The sequence below is a fragment of the Panthera tigris genome, chromosome B3, assembly GCF_018350195.1.
Source record: "Panthera tigris isolate Pti1 chromosome B3, P.tigris_Pti1_mat1.1, whole genome shotgun sequence".
NCBI classification, from domain to species: Eukaryota; Metazoa; Chordata; class Mammalia; order Carnivora; family Felidae; genus Panthera; species Panthera tigris.
The window spans coordinates 28,789,513-28,802,949 of record NC_056665.1 but is presented as its reverse complement, the minus strand read 5'-3'; the positions used below and the strand labels follow the sequence as shown (position 1 = coordinate 28,802,949).

Genomic DNA, 13,437 nt, shown 5'->3' with positions numbered 1-13,437 from the left:
GGTGATTGGCAGATATAATAGAATGTATAGGGGTGAGGAGCCAATAATGATAGAGATGAAATAGTCCCTATCAACCATGTATTTATCCTTATTCATTTGTAAACACTTGAAATCCTTTGTACTTCACTGTGTTAAGAATCTCAAATTCAGATCAAAAGTCTCTCAGTGAAGATTAAAAATGCCAATTATGGAGTACTACTGAGTGGAACAAAGAAAATAGTAATAGCTGATATTTACTCATTGATTCTTGCACATCTCTATTCTGACTACTTTTCATGTTAACTCATTTAATCCACAATCCTCCAAAGAAGTATTATCAATCATACCCATTTCATATATGGGGAAACTGAAGCCCTATAAGGTTAGGTAACTTGCCCAAGGTCATACAGAGACTAAGCAGTACACCCAGGATTCCAATCCAGGTACCTGAACCACTGTACCATGACTGCCTCAACAGAATGTCTCTCCCCCATGAACTATAGAAAGGAATCAAGGGGGGGCGCCTGGGTGGCGCAGTCGGTTAAGCGTCCGACTTCAGCCAGGTCACGATCTCGCGGTCTGTGAGTTCGAGCCCCGCGTCAGGCTCTGGGCTGATGGCTCGGAGCCTGGAGCCTGTTTCCGATTCTGTGTCTCCCTCTCTCTCTGCCCCTCCCCCGTTCATGCTCTGTCTCTCTCTGTCCCAAAAATAAATAAAAAACGTTGAAAAAAAAAAATTTAAAAAAAAGAAAGGAATCAAGGGGCACCTGGGTGGCTCAGCTGGTTAAGCATCTGACTCTTGATTTTGGCTTAGGTCATGATCTCACGGTTCGGGAGATTGAGCCCTGCACTAGGCTCTGCACTAAGTGTGAAGCCTGCTTAAGATTTTCTTTCTCTCTCCCTCTGCCCCTCTCCTCTTGCATGCGCTCTTCTCTCTCTCTCACACACACAAAAAAATAAGTAAAAATTAAAAAAAAAAAAAGAATCAAGAATAATAAAAAACAGCAAAAATTCACCAGCAGCAAACTTGGAAAAGGTTATAATTTCATGCTATAGCTATAAACTTCAAACAGTGATATCTAAGTAGAGAAACAGAAGCTTTCTGGTAGCTCCAAATCCCAGCCCTAACTTACCTGTGCCCACCAGAAATAATCCTGGTTGTACTGACAAAAGCATTTAATGCTTTCTGATTTGGAGAGAGGAAATATGTGAGCTCTTTCCTCTTATGAAAGGCTCTTGGAAAGATATGCATCACATTTGTTTTTTATAGATAGCCCTGAGACTGGGAATACTAACCACAATAATCTAAAGAACACTAATAGAAGTCAAATATACCATGGTAAATATGAGTAACTTTTTGGCATTTTTGGATGGCCAAAAACATAAATGTGGTTTTAAGCTACAAAGAATTCAACAGTTTATAGGAGCCCACATTAACGCAAGGCAAGAAATTATCAAATGGGTATTTTCTCTCACCTACAATTCCTGGGGTCACAATCCCAAGGACTTGGCATTGTTTTGGGAATAGCTTCTCAAGGGCAAATGCTGCTTCCATAGTAGTTCTTTTCCTTGCTGTAATAATACAATAGCAAAATTATTACATTCATTTTAGATCAAATCTGATGGTGGTGGGCGGGGGGGAGCAAACAATGAATAAAGTTTAAATCATTTACACCAGAATGCTTTATAAAGAAGTCTAAGAACTTTGATGAATACATTTTCCGATTTGGGGCCCATTTTATAAGTTAAAATTCTAAATCTGACCTTTAACATCACCAATTTGCCTTTCTTGCTTTGTTCATATACTGCTTTTGCCCCAGTGATGTTAAGTTTAACAGCAGCAGCTAAATTTTAACTTGCTATTGTACCTCTCTGTTTAGCTGATATTAGAGCATGACTGTTTCACTGCATAGACAGTACCTGGATTCAAATTAGACAGTGATAACACAGGTCTAGCCCTGAACCTCAGTGTGCCCAGCCTGGGAAACCTAGTCTACTTCTGCTCTTAGCGAGCCAAGAAGCATGCATGGTATCTATAGATAACTTTGGTCTCCCTAAATGGGTCCCCATCACACAATATAAGGCTTCAATAGCCAAAGACATATATTGTTTTAATAATAAAAAGTGCCTGGATGGCTAAAGTATTTCAATTTGAGAAAAACATCTTTCTAAAGAATCTGTTTTAGTTGTACTGCAAGGTTTAGAAATCAGTCTTTGAAGCAAAAAGGGCCTCTCAAGTTTCAAAGACAATATATTCATGAAGTCCTAGAGCCTCAGAAAGTCAGTAACTCTCAAGACTAGGACAATATTTAGCTCTAGAGGTACATAAGGAAACAAAAACTCAAACCTTTTCTTTTGATATTCACCTCTCTTGTGGCCACGACACTCTTCCAGACTAATGAAAGTTTCTGAATCAGCCATGTAAAGAACTGTCTGTGGTAAGATGTGAACATTCTGCTAAGAAACAAAAAACAAAAATGGAACTGGATCACATGAATCTAGAAGTGCTCTCATGGTCCCTTAAAGTTTTGCTCTGGTCCAAACTGCCATGGATGTACCCTCCCTTCAGGTCAGTGTCTGACCTGAGTCCAACCACTTCCCACTCATTTTTTACTTCTGCTCCTTCCTTTTCAGCTCATTCATTTGAACATCTCTCATTTCTTCTTCAAGTCAAACTCATTCCAGCCTAACTCAAAATGTTCATTTTCATAATTTAAACCCTTTTTTGTTGATTTTTTATTTTAGAGAGAAAGAGATAGAGTGGGAGAGAGGGGCAGAGGGAAAGAGAGAGAATCCCAAGTGAGCCCAATGCTCAGCCTGGAGCACGCCATAGGCCTAGCTCCCACAACCCTGACATCATGACCTGAGCCAAAATCAAGAGTTGGATGCCCAACTGACTGAGTCACCCAGGCAACCCCATAATTTAAACTTTTAAATAAAAACATTAAATGCCAGCAAAAGGGGCTACTTGTTTTCCTGAATAGGCATCACACTAATAGAAAGGTGCGAGCAACAAAGGAAAGTATACAAACTGTATTGCTCTTTTCACTGCCTACCAAATGGAAGTATCCCAGGCCTTCATTTCTACCTTACCAACTAGTTCCCTCCAGGGAAACTTTTATTTACTATAATCCAGAAATACACACACTGCTGTGCACATTCTCCTGCGGCTCTCTTCGTTTCCCACTTAATTTAGGACTATGTCCCCCAAGAGACACTTAAAGTGCCACCTCCCCTACAAAACCTTTTCTTAGACTTCCTCAGTACCCTGGACTTCATATATGACATACCTTACGTCCCAGTCATTCTTACTTGTGCCTTATCTCCACTTACAAGCTAGGCTTATTCAGATTTCTGGTTTCCACTAAATGTCACGTTACAGCCAAGTGGCAAAGTGGCTGAATCAAACAAAAGGATGAACATACGTTTTTTTCTAAACTGGTTATTTTCAAAGATTTTTACTACCAGAATGGAATGAAGTACTTCACATATAGCAACTTCAACACTGATTAAATGAGAAAGTGTTAATCTGTAATTTTGGGGAATGTTAAAATGTTTCAGAGTAGATTCCATATAGAGAAATTCAAAAAAGGCAACTGAGACAGAATGATGGCCCTGTGGTGGCCCCAGGGTTGATAAGACCTAAGGGTATAGTTCTCTTGGTCCACACGGCATTTTCAAAGGATGTAATTTGGTTACCAACATTGAAAATTACACAAAATATTTACAGAAAATATGGATTTCCAGATTCTTTTGAAAAACTAGACATGCTAACAACACTTAGACCGTATTCTTCTTGACTAGGGCTAAACAAAGGCAAGCACTCCCTGGTTTGTCATGGCCTTATTGCTCCCTATGCTGTCACAGCAAACCAACTTAGTCACCTGCCTAACTTTGGAGTCATTTGAGTTTGTGATACCTGGTATAGGAAGTTAGGAAATAGGAAGTCTAGTCCTGAGTTTTTAGGATTCTCTCATTCCTGGTACCCAATGAAAAGCAATTGCTTGACTCTTCCTTTCTAATTCTCACTAGAAGCAGTGACAGTGACAGTCCTCAACATGAAAAGGTCTCAAAGCACAATGTGAGACAACTGCAACCTCACTCCCTTATACAAAGAAGTTCCAAATAGCAAGATATGTTATAAATTTTTTTGTAGACTTGAAAATATTTCTGATAAAAAAGTTAAACTAATTTTCTTTATGGCTATAAAAGTGTCATGTCCACTAGGTAACCTAGAGGCAAACACAAAGAAAACAGCATGATTTGGACAAGGTTTCCATTTTAGTTTAACCACAGTAGCATTTACTACAACGAATAAACTTCTTTAAGGGCATTACTATATGAATTTTTAAAATGCCATTGATAATAGAGAATAGTAATTTCATTCATTGACAAATTGCTATCCCTGGTACTGAAGATAATGTGTTATATGCATTACCTTTCCATTACTTAACCCTAGAACAAGTCTTTAAGGGTATGAGGAAAATTCTTACTGTCTTTCCATTTTAGAGATAGAACCTGAAGCTCAAAGAGATTAGGTAACTTTTTCCTTTTCCTTTTCCTTTTTTTAATGTTTATTTATTTTTGATAAAACATACACAAGAGCAGGGGAGGGGCAGAAAGAGAGGGAGACAGAGGATCTGAAGCAGGCTCTGCACTGACAGCAGAGAGCTGAGAGCCCAATGTGGGGCTCGAACCCATGAACCGTGAGATCATGACCTGAGCTGAAGTTGGACACTTAACCTACTGAGGCATTCAGGTGCTCCAAATTAGGTAACTTTTTCAGAGACTGACAGCTGGTATGCACCAAAGTTAGGTTCAGACCTAAATATGTCTGGTTATTAACAGCCGTTATATTGTATAAACTTTTAAAGCTATATGAAAATAATACCTGCTGTGGTAAAAATCTGAAGGAAAAAAAAATAGAAAAAAATTTAAAGCATTAAAAAAAAAAAATCACACAATTCTACCGACAGGAAACTTTTGCTAACATTTTGACTTATTTCTTTTCTATTCTTCCTTTTTTGTTTTTAAACAATTCAGATTATACTAAACATAATTCATAATCTGCCTTCTTCACTTAGAAGATGAACATTTTCCCTTGTCATTAATGCATCTTGCAGTTCATCATTTAGTGACTATTTGTAAACATTAGGTTGTTTCCAATTTCCTTTATAATAAATGATGCTGCAAAGAACATCTTTATGGAAGTATGCCAGCACTTTGAACTTCTCCAAATGACAACTTCTAGAAACAGACCAGGCAGGGTTTGAACCAATATGCAAAGAAGAAAGTTTCCTACGAGGCTGCTTTTGGATCTGAGTCCCAAAGCCCAAACAGAGTAAGGAGAAAATCCACATGAGAAAAAGGGAAACAGAAGATTGGTCATTTATGGGGCATTTGTCTAATATCCAAACACATTAACAATGATGAAAGCCAGGTTTTTCATTGTCCAAAAGGGAGGTACAAACATGACCTGAGAGAAAAGAAAACTGTAAAGAATTCTGTGTTGGACTGGAATTGGATGTACTTAAGCAAACTCATGAATTTCCATATATATAATAGTTACAATTGTACACATACATATATTCCTTGGCTCTGTCCACTAGGCTCTAAAGAAACAAAACCTTTGACAGCAATGCATTTCAACTACCATTCTCCACTAAAGGAACCAGAACTCTTTAAAGAAATGGCTGATTCTAAGACTAAAGCAGACAAAACACAAGATGAGCTTAGAAAATGCTGTGTCAGAGAGAAAGGAGGTGCTCAAAGGTGACAGATTCATCTCTAAAAGACCCTGAAGCCAGCTGAAGGGGCTCCTGCTAGCCAAAATGGGGACAATTTGGACACTAAAATCAATTCTTTTAGAGATGATATCGCATTGAATAAGAGACTTAAGAGTCCATACAGATATAAATAAATGAATAAATTGAAACAGGAATACTTACATCGTTTCAAAAGATCTCCTCACAAAATACTTATTAATTGCAGTGGAAAAGACTAATTTTACAGTAGTGACATCTAGCACACACCATGTCAATCAAATTATCAAAGGTAATAACACCCGTAATGAGACAAAAATGGAAATCAGATGCTACCTAATAGGATGAAACTAAAAGAGCACAGGATCACTTCTGTGATATTCCTGCCAAAGATACATAATCTGAATCTAAGAAACATGTTCTACAAGATAACTGGCCTATAATTTACATACCTGTCAAAGTTGTGAAAGTCAAACAAAGCTTGAGAAACCGTTCCACATCAAAAATTAAAGAAATGACAACAGCATAAGATTCTAAAATGAATTATTTTGCCACGAGGAACATTGCTGAGACAAGTGGCAAAATCTGAAAGTTATTTTAGGAATGGATGGTAGAAATGTATCAATAATAATTTCCTGACTGATGGTTGTACCGTGGTGGTGTAGAATATTCCTGTTTGTATGTAATGCATGCTAACGTATAAGGAAGTGAAAGAATATTAGATTGGCAATTTACTCTCAAATAGCTCGGTCCCACTCCCAAATAATATACCACAGCTTCACTGTCACCTATCCTCAAGAAGTCTGCCCTTCTGATTTCATAGTTCAAGTCTTTACCTCCTCAGGTATTGCCCAACTTTAGAAACAGGGGCCCAGAGATACAATACAAAAGAATAGTCAGGACCAGAGGTTGAAATATTTGGGTTTAAGTATTGATTCTTGGCTTTTTAATGTGACACTAATCAAAGAGATCCTGCTGCCTTCCCTGACAAACAATGAAAATACCTGTTTTTTTTGAAGCAGGTAAAGGGAAGGTTCGGCATAGCGTTATTAGAATAGTAAAAATCTGTATACACAAAATGCCCAACATCTGAAAAGCAGTCAAATAAATCATGGCACATCCTTACAATATACAGTTATTAAAATGGGTGTTTATAAGTATTTTCATGTCACGAGAAAATGTTCCCTAAATTACCAAGAATAAGGCCACATACAAAATAAGGATTAAAAAGAAAAAGATTTCGTACTCAAAGACTGACCCACCAACCCTGAAACTGCCTGTGCAGGACGCTCCCGTCTTACTTGCCTCAAGCTCCTCGGCTGCAACGCGGACCAAGCAATGCTCCTCCAACTGGCCAGCATCCGCCGAGCCTGCGGAGATCCACGTCACACTCCGATGCGTCCGCAACACCCGACGAACACACTCCCTCCATAAGCGGCACACGCTGGGGACGCAAACGCACAAAGGGTTGTGAAGGGTCGTTCATTTCCCCCTCACAGACAACCCCAATTAGAACAGAGGAAATTCTTGCGGGATCAAAAGTCCGGGAAGGGGGTGTCAGGGCACAGATTCAGAGGGAGAACAGGGGGCAGAGACAACCATAAGGCACACCTCGTCCCCCTGGGAAGAGTGCCCAAGACAGGGACAGGGGTACGGCGGGGGTACCACGCAGATGGGGGCATCACCTCAGAGAAGGAGAAGGGAGCCGGGGGCAGCCGTGGGTCCCGAAGATGTCTGCCCACCCCGCCAGCCAGGGCAAGCCCGAGGCAAGTCCCGAAGTAAGCTTCCCGCCTCCTCTCTCCTCACCCGGCCACCCGCAGCAACGCCTTGGCGGGCAGGAAGGTGAGGACACGCTCCACCACCTCCGCTAGGTTACCCAACACAAAGGTGCTTTGTGGGTCCGCGGAGGAGCCTTGGCGATCGCCACCACCGCGATCACTACAGCCACCCACCATCTCCATGCCTCACCAACCCGCCCAGCAAGCAAGCACTACGGCGACTCGCGAGGCACTGGTTAGGCCGGGACAGGACTTCCCAGCTAGCGCGCATTGAGCAGGCGCGCGCGCGCCACTTCCGGCCGGTTAGGGGAGCCAGGCTGCTGAGACCCACCCACGTGACTCCAGGCTAACCCGCTTCCTGCTTGGATCCCCGAGGGCCCGCTGGCGGCAGGAGGCAGTGAACGGGCTTGCGTCCTATGATCTTGCGGAAACCTTGTAGGAGGCCTCTCACAGGCAAAAATAGGTCCTCCTCTTGTGCCTCTCGCTGCACTTGCAGCGCTATATTCTTTGTCGGTACAAAACTTTAAGTCATGGTATCTTCTAGGAAGAAAGTAGGTAATATTTGTCCCTCTTTATAGTACAAATGTCTGTTAACATGAGTCCAGTTTTTTAACGGGCAGTATCTGCTTTAAAAAAAAAAAAAACTGTGAAGATGACAGGTGTGTAGATGACCATCTTTTATTCAACGCCTAGGGAATGTGGTTAACTCACTGTAGCCCTCACCTTCTGTATGGAAGGGCATAAATAGCACCTACCACTGCTGTGAAAATCTTGACCAACTGCATTAGTTCCTCACTAGTAGCATCAGATTCACCAGGAATTATGAAGTTTTGGCTTTAACAAGTTTTCCCCTTAAGTGTCATTAACACTGGTATATTAGTTGCAGGTCTGTGACATGATTCAACAATTCTATACATTACTCCATGCTGGCTGAATCCCCTTCACCTATTTCACCCATCCCCCCCCCCACCTCCTCTGGCAACCACCAGTTTGTTTTCTGTATTTAAAATTTCTTTTTCTTAAGTGTTTATTTTTGAGAGAGAGCGCATGAGCTGGGAAGGGCAGCAAGAGAGGGAGACACAGAACCCAAAGCAGGTTCCAGGCTCTGAGCTGTCAGCACAGAGCCAGAGGCAGGGTGGAACCCAAGAACCACGAGATCATGACGTGAGCCAAAGTTTGAACTTAACCAACTGAGCCACCCTAGGCGCCCCTAAAAGTCTTTTCAAAATTTCTTTGGCTTAAAATTACAGGAGTGAAATCATATGGTATTTGTCTTTGACTTATTTCCCTTAGCATTATGCCCTCTATGTCCATCCATGTTGTTGCAAATGGCAAGATCTCCTTTTTTCTGGTTATACTATTGTGTATAAACACCATTTCTTTACTTGCTCATCTATTGTTGGACACTTGGATTGCTTCCCTATCTTGGCTATTTTGAATGCCGCCACAAACCTTTTCAAATCAGTGTTTTCATTTTCTTTGTGTCAACCCAGTAGTGGAATTATTGGATATGGTAATTCTGTTTTTCAGGAACCTCCATACTATTTTTCCAGTGCTTCCTCCATACTATTTTTCCATTCCCACCAACAGTGCACAAGGTTTCCTTTTTCTCCACATTCTCACCAACACTTTGTCATTTCTTATGTTTTTTAATTTGAGTCATTCTGTCTCATTGTGGTTTTACTTTGTATTTTCCTGATGATTAACAATGCTGAGCATCTTTTCATGTGTCTTTAGGTTTTGGCACATTCTTGGTCCTCACTTCAGGCCTACTGAATCAGATACTGGGGGCAGGGCCCAACATTCTGAGTTTTAACTTTTCTGTGATTTGTTTTCCTGTGATTCTGATGCTAGCTCAGGTTGAGAACCACAGAAGGAATGTAAGCATAGCAGACACTGCTGTATCCCTACCTAACATCCATTACTCCTGCTGCTTCTTTACTAACAAAGCCAGATTCGATTACCAGCTCTAGAGGGTAAACTTAGTTGAACTAAACTAGTGGATCTCAAACATTCTCACCTCAGGACTCTTTCACATTATGACAACCCCAAAGAGCTTATTTATGTGGGTTATGACTATTAATATTTGCCAATTAAAAATTAAAACATTTTAGTATTAATTCACTTAAAAATAATAAATCCATTACAGATGAACAAAACAATTTTTGTGAAAAAAATAACTATGCTCCCTCACCCAATAGTGAATAGTTGTGGCATCATATCACATTTTGCAGACCTCTAATTTCTGCATCTAAGCTGCATCTGCTTCTGAATTCCATCTACTGCAGCATCAAATCACATGGCCTCTGGAAAACTCCACTGTACACTTGTGAGAAAACAGGTGAAAATGGCAAATAATGTTTGAGTGTTAGGAAAATAGTTTTGACCTTAAACCTCCTAAAAGGAGGGATCTCCAGGGTTCCCCAAATCATACACTGAGAACCACTGGACCAAACTAATAATGATTTCATTCTTTTCACCAGCCATTAGTTTAGAGGTGGACACAGGCCCCAGTTCTAGCCAAGGAAAAGTGAAGGGCAATATGTTTGGGGGTTGGGGCTTCTAAAAGATAAGACCATTATCTACGTCTGGACGGAGTAACATGGCTACAATATCCAGCTATGACGTTAAATCAAAGATGAAACCAACAGGGAAAAATCTCAAAGGAGTGTAGCAGAGCCAAAACGTACCAGGCCTAGAGTACTTCTATCTCTGGACTTCTTGTATGTAAGATAACTTGATAATGCTGTGTAAGGAGGTCATGGGAATATTAAAAAAGGGGAACTAGGGACAGCCATGATGAAAGCAGCACTCGGACTTATATTAAGGAATGAGAGTGGGAGAGGAAAAAGGTTGAGGAAAGCTGAGTATACCAAGTCTGTACACACCATTTGCGGGTTCTCTAGCTTTCTCTTGTTAAATCAACCTGTCTCTGTTCCTCTCAACCCTCTCCTCACCCCATCCCACCATATGTAAATCCTATTTCAAAAAATTCAATAGAGCTTACAAACACCTGAAGCCAAGAGTATCTCTGATGAGGGAAAAGAAAGTTATATTTTAAATGGTTCTTTATTCATAAACTTGATGCAAGTTTACAAAATTTACTGTACATTGCCAAATAAATCTGCAATGAAAGATAAAACCCAAAAAAACAAAGCATGCCAAATGTGCAGCTGTCAATCTGCTAGCCATCAGGATATTAAAGAATTCAATAATGTATTCAAGATTTAGCCTTAGGTTTAAGGAACTTTAATGCTTTAAAGAATTCTGCCTGGTCACTTATTATCTCAGCAACTGGCAATCAGATCTTCATACAAATGTAACCAAGTAAACAAGAATGCCAGAAAATCTTTTTCTACTGTCCTTTTAACCAAAATAGAAAAAGAAATTAAACACACGCAATAATGCCGAAGTGCCAAGTCTCTCTGGTGTGGTTTACAAAGTTAAAAATTGAAACTTAGAGCAAATGCATAAGAAACACCTTCGAATTTTGTAACTTATTTGTGCAGAAAAGTGTGCTTCTGGATTTCATTTTAAAAGTGCTTAATAATTAGAATTTACTTTTAAATCAAACTTGGGTAGATAAGAAAGTCTATCACCAACCAAATAGGACTGATTCAGGTAAGGCAAGAAAATGGAGAGTACACTGATTTGAGTCAGGTTTTATATAACAATGAACATATATAGAGTTCCTACTAGTTTTTCAATGTAAAAGCCATCGTTATGAGTATACCAAAAATTTTAAGAGTTTCCAAATCAGGTATCTTTTTGTACTTCACTGTGCAGCTTTTGCTCAAGGATTCTTTGTGCCAATCACTTTACAAGTTTATTAGTTTAAAAATGATTGCAACATCCCGTTAATAAAATGGAAACATAAAATGATTTAGTATTTTAAATAACTTCAAGCTCTATACTGCAGTTCTTCATAAGAAATACTGAACCAACAAGAAGCAGATTCAGCCCAACAAGACTCTGAGGCCCCAGTGGAAATTATTACTTACAAAGCCTTAATTTGCACAGACTTGCTTTGCTTTTGCCTAAAAAGCACAACTCAGTTAAGAGCGTATCTTCAGGAAACAATTCATATCTTCATCTAGCCATAAAAAAGTTTAACAATTTAATGAGTAGGCTTCCTATCATTATTTTGGCAATATCAAAAATTGGTTTTAACTTGAATAAGCTACTGTGATTTAGAAGACCTTAAATTTTCTAAACCAACATTAAACATCAATTAAACTTTTATTGGCTCTAAATGGAACAGTATATTGCAAGTCCTCATAACACACAAGCTCAATGTGGGAAAGTTACCCTACAGTCGCAACTTCTGTAACCTGATGCTGACTTTCTGCTTAACAGATTTCACTTTTCAAGAAAAAGAGATCATGAGTGGCCAGTATGTGTATTTATCACAAAAAATACAGTAAAGGCCCCACTGCTCAGTCCACAATACCTAAAATGAGCAAAACGAAAAGGCTGTAACTCATACTGGATGTCAGTTGACAGATTATCCACTAAAATATCTATTAGCTAACGTCTTCAGTACTGCTGTTATAGGGGCACTCAAAGCTTGTGTCTGCATGTTGGAAAGATTTTCTTTAAAGCAACATTGGTCCAAACATACGACAGTCAACATATTTAGCCATCTTCCTTTGGAGGGGTGTACCAGCCTGAAACACAATGGAAAAAAAGTTAAAATACCTTATTAAATCAACTAGGAGAAATGGCATTTAAGTTTAGCTACTTTGTCTATTCATATTTTTGTTTAAATATACTGTAAAAAGTAAACTCACATGGGTTGGTAACACGGCATTTTGTTACGTGCACATATTTACTTCTATGAATAAATTGTACTTGAGTTTTCAACATAAGATCTTTATACTAGTGGAATTTCTAGCTAAAGACGATAATATGGAATATTAGACTACAAGATAGATTTTGTCTTCCATTTCAACTTTGTAGAAGTAAACCTCACTGAAAATAACTATACCCAAAACAAAATGCTGTCATCTTAGAATAAGAGGAACCTGGATTGTCATTAGTGCAAGGATACCATTTCACCAGTGAAGAAGTCATTTCAGCAAGTGCAGGGACTATGCCTAAAATCAGAGTCAGCAGCAGAAACCGACCTAGAACCCATCTCCTGATTCTGAATCTACTGCTCTTTCATCAAAGCTAAGCTTATAAACACCCACACTTTGTAAAATACAGCACTTTCCAATAAACATTTTTGAATGCTGATTACAATGTTTGCTTCAACAAAAAATAAAAGAAAAAATGTGATTTTTTTTCCCTAGACTCAGCAAAAATCTAAGTTTTCTACAGAAAGGCTAATGAAAATAAGACTGGCATGAAATGGCCACTGGAACAGTATGAATATACCAAGATTGGTGGAGCATCCACATGGTTATGAAGTAGTATACAAGCACCTGTGGATCTACTAATTTAGTGTGTTGTGATCATTATGAAAACCCAGGCTTGCCTTCAAGTTTTATCATTTCCTTCTTCAAAAGCTTGAACTGTTTTAAATATTAGTCTTTTATAAGTAGTCACTGAAAAAGTGGTTTGTTTTGTGGTTAAAAAAAAAAAAAGTGAGCACAAAGTACCAATGTTAAGTCACAAGCTACCACATTTCTAGTAAAGAACACTTTACTGTAAATACTCTCCTTAAAGAAAACTACTTCCTATTAATTTATTTACTCTGCACAAAAAAGTATCCGTTTCACTACCATGGCTATAATGAGTATCTTATTATCAGCACTTAGTTCAAAGTGCCATGCGCATACACTATTCTTTTTTTCCTCACAAGTTTGGCAAGACAGATATGCCATTTTAGAGATGAAGAAACTAAGGCTGAAGCTATTATCTTCAGGACTTGCTCAGAGACACAGGGCTAGCGAGTAACACAAATGGCACTTGAAAAA

At 39.1% G+C, this 13,437-nt stretch overlaps 2 protein-coding genes across 6 annotated transcripts in view; both read right to left on the bottom strand.

Annotated features, from left to right (window-relative positions):
* Positions 1–7,768, bottom strand: part of FBXO22 (F-box protein 22) — a 30,961-nt gene extending 23,193 nt beyond the window's left edge. Inside the window, exons 1-4 of one of the 5 annotated variants that reach the window (XM_007084632.3) lie at positions 7,545–7,768; positions 7,044–7,182; positions 2,343–2,430; positions 1,453–1,548 (exon numbers count right to left, since the gene is read on the bottom strand). In XM_007084632.3, coding sequence (XP_007084694.1) covers positions 1,453–1,548; positions 2,343–2,430; positions 7,044–7,182; positions 7,545–7,699 — 478 coding nt within the window. In that variant the 5' untranslated portion in view covers positions 7,700–7,768. Of the gene's footprint in view, positions 1–1,452; positions 1,549–2,342; positions 2,434–7,039; positions 7,183–7,423 lie in introns of all 5 variants that reach the window. The other 4 variants (XM_042988315.1, XM_042988314.1, XM_015538684.2 and 1 more) reach the window with 4 other exon arrangements.
* A 2,981-nt stretch (positions 7,769–10,749) lies between these two features.
* UBE2Q2 (ubiquitin conjugating enzyme E2 Q2) overlaps positions 10,750–13,437 on the bottom strand; it is a 66,096-nt gene continuing 63,408 nt past the window's right edge. Inside the window, exon 13 of the mRNA XM_042988312.1 lies at positions 10,750–12,183. Within this exon, the coding sequence (XP_042844246.1) occupies positions 12,152–12,183 (32 nt within the window). The 3' untranslated portion in view covers positions 10,750–12,151. The remainder of the gene's footprint in view (positions 12,184–13,437) is intronic.